The following is a 6,548-nucleotide window of genomic DNA, read 5'->3' on the forward strand; positions in this document are numbered from 1 at the left end:
TAGTGCGAAAAAAAAAAGAAAAAAACATCTTACCAACATTTATTTATTCGATTATCAAGTGAATTAACTTTCAAAACCAATTATACAACCCAATCGGAATTATTCAATTGCAAAAAGTTGTAAGCCTGTAACTTTAATTTAATAATGACTTTAACCAAAATTTATAAAATAATTGTGTGAAAAGAAGAGAAAGAAATCTCACAAATTATTTTTTATCAATTGATTATAAATAAACAAATAAATAAACCTTTATCTTTCGAATAGCATATGCAAATATAAACTAGATTATATTTATGAAACCTTAAAACTTTATTTAAAGAATCAAAACCCAAAAATTTATCAAGAATCTCAAAGATTAACATAATATATAACTAAAATATCAAATCCATAAAATTAAAAAAGAATAAATCTAAAATAAAACTGAATAAACCAGGATCTTTTATGTCAAATCATCTAGAATAAATCAAGAATAAAACTAAATGCGGAAGCGTACCTAAATCCATAAATTCATTGAAGTTTTATCTAATTTTGAGGATTTAATCTTCCAAATTAGCACACAAGAAATTCAAAGAATATTTACTCTCTCTTCCCTAATGATAGGATATTAGAAAAGATATCTTGTTGTGTAATTTGAGGACCATAACCTAATATTTATAACCTTGGCATATTAGTTTTAATTCCTAATTAGCCCATCATTAATTATAATTTGGTTAGAACTCAATTATTAGAGTATCTACACATATTTAACTCATACTTTTATTTAATAATTAAAGCCCAATAAAACTTTAACCAAACTATATCACCATTTTAATTTAGACTAACTTATCATAATAAATAATAACATATTATACATGCGATATACATATTTTGTAACGACTCCATCTTGAAAGAATCTTCTACACCATGTTCTAGCTTATGCAGTTTCTCTTCATCTATCACACCTAGAATAGAGTTGTTAGCCTCGCCTAAAACCTCTTCCTTGGGCTTGTCTTCTAGCTCTCCGATTTCCTCCTCTATCATTCCTTCAATCCTCTTAACGTTGTTCTGTTCCCTCGTCGTCTTAGTTTCCCTATTTTTCTTTCTCCAGAAAGTTGAACGACTTTTAAATTTCACCAGGTTTATGCCTATACGTTTCTGAAACACCAAAAGCCATTCATTCTCTCTATAGCTCTTCTCGCATCCTTCCTCGAAGCGTATCTGATGAACCGAATCTCTTTCCTGTTTTGCTCCTTTTTTCAACATTATCTGTAACACTATATAGTTAATGTATCTTATGCTGAAAACATTTTATAGTGGGTTAATGATCTTACAAAAGTATTTTCTTTGGAACTGAATAAACTTGATACGTACGTGAAGTATACTGTGAAAGTCATACATATATGTTGATACTCATTCTATTTCTGATTTTGCTTAGAAGAACAATATTAATTTATGAATTTTAGATGTCGGAGTTGTGATCATACGCATGTGCCGAGAGGGTTTTTAAAGATGAAAATAGCACTTGGGATCAATCATAAGTGAACAGAAGGGACGATCATTTAACTTAAGAAGAAAGAACTCATCTGGACACACAAGATATAAGTGTTGTTTATTCATATGCATATTGCAGGAATAAATTAAAATTAAGATGAAAAACAAACTTGGGAATAAGACAAAGATGGTCTTTGTTGTTTATTTTAGCTCTCCTGCTTTCCTTCTGATTGAGTAGTATGTTTGGATGGCGGTAAAAACAAGACCCAGTAAGACACCCAAAAAGGCGAGGATACTCCAGGGGGTGCTGAAATGAGTGTAATATGCCTTAGCAATGGAGGTCGCCCATGGGTTGTTGCAGTATTTACGCATATCATTTGTTACATCTTTGTACGTACTAAAATCAGGTACCAAATCGGTGGTTAAGCTATTGAATAGATGGGCCACTTCTTCATCACTGCCCATGTAATTCAGTAGCATTCCTGCATGTCTCAACTCCTTCACATCTTCTGCAGTGTCAATGAGGGAGTCGAGAAAGCATAAGTAAGAGGTGACCCCAAAGTCATTTTCGAAATCTGGGCACATTTCGTAAGCTACCAAGTTCATGAACTTGGAACCGGTTGAGTCGTCCACCACGATGCGAGGGATCTTCAGAGTACCCAACAACCCTACATAGAAATCAACATCTCGGAAGCTGCTTGTTTCGCTGGGACTCACTTGAATCCCTGCTTCTTTCAGCTCTTTCACGCTACGAAATGTTTTGCTATGCTGTGGTTTTGATCCCAAGGACATAAGTAGGTTACAGATTACCTCCTTCTTACTGTTGGTGGTGGGTTTATTCTTGGACTTTGTCAAGAGTCTGTCACGCAAAATCCCCAGAAGATGAGTCGGTTCTTGATCTTGTTCCGACACTACTGGTCCCTGATCCAAGTCCGACTTCCCTGCTGCTAGTGTGCTCTTAATCTTCTTATCAATGAACGCATACATTGAGTTTCTCACATCATTTCCCTTGCTGATTGAGCTGATCAGTAAGTTGAGGACTCGGAATGGAATTTGATTCTCCAGCATGAACAGATCAACCTGAGCAAATGCAAGAAGATCAACTTTAACATGATCCATGCACTTTTCACTAGTAGTGCGGTGTATGACATGCAACATTGCACATCCATCTACGAAGAATATCCAAGCGAGCTCATCATCCTCGTAAACTTCGATATCCTTTGGCTTATAACACTTCTTGAGATACCCTATTTCCTCCTTAATCTTTTTGTACAACACTTGTTCTGAAGCTTCATGTTCTTTACAGAACAACACTGCAAATTTAAGCTTAGCCTTCGCTGTTAACCGGAGCCGGTTGTTTTGATAATGGAGAGGGCCAATTGCAACCACCCGTGGTTCAAAATATTTCTTGAAGTTGTCGTTTTCTCTAAGGATTGTAGGAACCCTTCGAATTAAGGGTTTGGATTCGGATGACTGAGTCTGAGTGTTGCCATTTGTAGATTTCTTCAAGGCTCTGAAAGAACGAAAATTCTCTTTCTCACGGCTGCTGAAGTGCAGCTCATCTTCATTACCGTCACATACAGTAATTAGAATCTCCGGTGATGGCTCTTCCCTTTTGAACATTTTTTTTTATCTTGGCTTCGAGGCAAATTAAGCAAATTATATGAATATGTGAGCTAAGATTGGAATATGAAATTATCTATCACTTCATTCCTGATTTCACGAGGAAGGTGAAGCACCTTTCTATCGGGTCTTTGCTAAGACAGCAAGTTTAGCACCTCATATGCATTCTCTGCACTTTGCCCTTTTTTCTCCTTTTTTTCGAAATGCCATGCTTTAAGTAGGAGCTAAAGATATCAACCTTACTGCTGACGTTCTCACCACTTTATTCTCCACGGATGTACAGACTATGTTTTGTTTCCTTGAGTCACGTAAGACACGATGTTGGAAAATGTGGTTTTAGTGGTCTCCATTATGCCTAACAAAATTTTAGGTATATGTTCGGGTCCGACTAAAGAAATACGACTAAAAATTTTAAAAAATTAAAACCCCAATAAATTAAAAGAACTCTTTATATATAAATAACATTAATATAGGTTCAACTTAATAAGCAAATACTATAATATCCAAATAATAACAATAAAATAATAACAACATATTAAGTGAAATGACAATAAAATAGTGGGATAGCATCAAAACAACATATTTCTTTTTATTTCTTTTCTTTTTCAAATTTGGGCTAAACTCGGACCAAAAAAACATTACTTGAGGCCTGACCCGCTTTCTAAATGGGCCAAACTCATTTGTCAAGCCTATATTTTTGTCCAAACCCTTTCACATTTTGAGTAGGCATTTAAGCCGGGCCGGGTGGCCCGATCCATAGACATGTCTAGGCGATTTCAACATCTTATTAAAATATGTAAGGATTTTTTTTCTTTTTTGCCACAAATATGTAAGGGTTTGAAGTTAACGGATATTTGATATTTTAAAAAAATAAAAATAAAGGTGTAAGGGGTAAAGTTGATGTTTTATTAACATATTTAAGTTTTTATTAGTTTTATTAAAAATATAAAAAAGATAAAACTTTCATCATAATAATATAATTTATTTTAATAAAAGAAATTTTAGTAAATTTTTCAATTAAGTTAATGTCTAGTTGTAATGACTCAAAAGTCAATGGAGTCGGAAACTGTGATTTCGAAATGTTGTTTTCCAATGATAGAATTTGTGAATATTATTTATTAATATTTACGAGCGTATTACAATATTATATTGAGGTTTGGTCTAATCATTTTAATTATTTGAAAAGTTAGACATGGTACAAGTGTATTGATTCTAAAGTTGGTGATTTTGGAAATTGAGATATTGAGACCTTGCTTCTGTAAACTGAACTCGTAAATATTTTTATTTAATATTTACGAAGTTAAGCTAGTAGAGAATTAAATTTTTGATAGGTAAATTTTTTGAATTAGGAGTTATTAAGGTACTGGGACCAAATCGCATAAGTGTTAAAAGTTGAATTATAAGTTTAAATGAATTAAAGGAGACCAAAATAGCAATTATGCCTTTGTTGTTTTAAGTGGACGGTCATAAATGGCATTTATGAGAAAATTATATATATATATATATGCACGTATGTTATAATTATAATTATAATAATAAAATGAAAACAAAAAGGTAATGAATATTAAGGAAAGAGAAATCAAAGAGAATTTTCTCTTTGGCATGCATTCGAAACATAGGGAGAAGAAAGAAAGAGTTTGAACGGCATTAGGGTTTCAACCATTTCAACTTTTAATTGGGTAGTGCAATTTAGTCCTTTATTTGTAATTTTTACGTTTTTGGAATCTTGGTATCTAAGACTAGCCGACCCATGTTACAATTTTTAATATTGTTCAAGATTGATAATGTTACTATTGTTAATTAGTTGGAGTTGTAGGGATTAAATTGATAGATTTTTAAGTTAGAAGTGGAAAATGACTAAATTGTAGAATTAATTGTTGATTATGAGTAATAAGGACTAAATTGAAAAAAATTAAAATTAAGGAATAAAATTGAGAATATGGACCTAAATTTAGCTTAGAATGAAATTAGTATAAAAATTAGAGGTTAAATGTGGAGATTAAAAATTAGTCTCGATTTAGGGACTAAATTGTCGATAAAACAAAATATAGTGGAAAATTTAAAATTTCTCATGAATTGAGTTGTGTATCATTAACCTATTGTAATTATTTTATTCCGTAGCAAATGTTGTTCTAGAATCCTCGAGAAAGAAGGGGAAAGATAAGGTCGATGTCGAGTAGCTCGAAATATACGGTTTGTGTTTCTATAATCTAGACTATTTAAAAACGATGCTTTTATACATTGCATTAATTGGTAAGTATATATATAAGGTAAGTTATTCCTTGAAACAATTTTATGAGATGCGAATTTAAATTGAATGATTACTAGTGACAAGGTATTAAATTGCATAGTTATGAAATAAAATATTGAATACTGTATATTGTATGGGATATTGGATTTGATTTGAAAATGACAATGCTATTGAATAGCAAGTGTGATAGAATGAAGTGAAATATAGAATGAAATGCGAATTGGGAACTAAAGTAGTGAATGGATATGTATTTAAGGAATGATGTTTAATTATGTATGAAATGAATTGAACTATGATTGAAATAATATTGCATGACATCATTTACTATAACTTGAGCATGTAATTGTATTATATTTTATTTTTGTGTTCTGATTATAGAAATACTACTAAGTTATACTCAGTGTATGGTTTTGTTTTTCGTACACAGGTTAGGTACTTTTCAGTTTGTCGCAAATTCAACATCCAACAACGATCTCGAATTCAAGTGTGGTGATGTTCTATTTTGTAATGGCATGTACCTAGGGAGCCCTTGGTTGATAAATGTTTTGTTAATGTGATGCTATTTTGGGTTTCAAGTACAATAATTGTCATTTATATATATGTTTGTGGTTGAATATATATATATTTGGTATGTTAGCTTGACATGAGATTTTGGTATGTGTAGTAGCTTTAAGCTTGAGATTCTAATTAGCTAAAATGTTAGCCCAATATTGGAAAACTTGGTACAAATGAAACTTTGAATGGTTAATTGATTTGCTAGTGTGTATTGATAATATAAAATGTGGTACCAATAAAGGTACATTGGTTAGACACTTAAGATGGTTGTTTTGGCATGTTCTGGGTATGTTTAATTGTGTTTTGAATAGGTTAAATGATTGGTATTTGAGTTGCTTAATGCCTAAGCAAGTAGAAAATGGTAAACTTGAGTTTAAAGTTACATTTAGGTGCACACGGTTTGAGACACGGTCTATCACATAGCCGTGTGACACACACGGGCTCCCGTACGGGATTGAGCCCTGAGTGTGTTAAGAAATAGTATAGATGTAATTTCCGCAAGGGCTGACACATGGCTTACGACAAGGCCCTGTGATCCAAGTCAGAGAGTTACACGGGTTGAGACACGGGCTGGGACATGGTCGTGTGTCTCATGTCAGAGAGTTATATGGGCAGAGACATGGGTTGGGACTCGATCGTGTGTCCCAAA

General features: G+C 32.7%; 1 protein-coding gene across 1 annotated transcript; it reads right to left on the reverse strand.

Moving 5' to 3' along the window:
- Nucleotides 1–1,671: 1,671 nt before the first annotated feature.
- Nucleotides 1,672–3,093, reverse strand: LOC121228071 (UPF0481 protein At3g47200). The gene has a single exon (XM_041111203.1). The coding sequence runs from the start codon at nucleotides 3,091–3,093 to the stop codon at nucleotides 1,672–1,674; it is 1,422 nt and encodes a 473-aa protein (XP_040967137.1).
- Between the last annotated feature and the right edge of the window lie 3,455 nt (nucleotides 3,094–6,548).

This window comes from Gossypium hirsutum, chromosome A04, assembly GCF_007990345.1.
Source record: "Gossypium hirsutum isolate 1008001.06 chromosome A04, Gossypium_hirsutum_v2.1, whole genome shotgun sequence".
NCBI lineage: Eukaryota > Viridiplantae > Streptophyta > Magnoliopsida > Malvales > Malvaceae > Gossypium > Gossypium hirsutum.

Bases quoted from the DNA above. Each gene is read 5' to 3' on its own strand.
- LOC121228071 (XM_041111203.1), bottom strand. From the start codon at position 3,093: ATGTTCAAAAGGGAAGAGCCATCACCGGAGATTCTAATTACTGTATGT.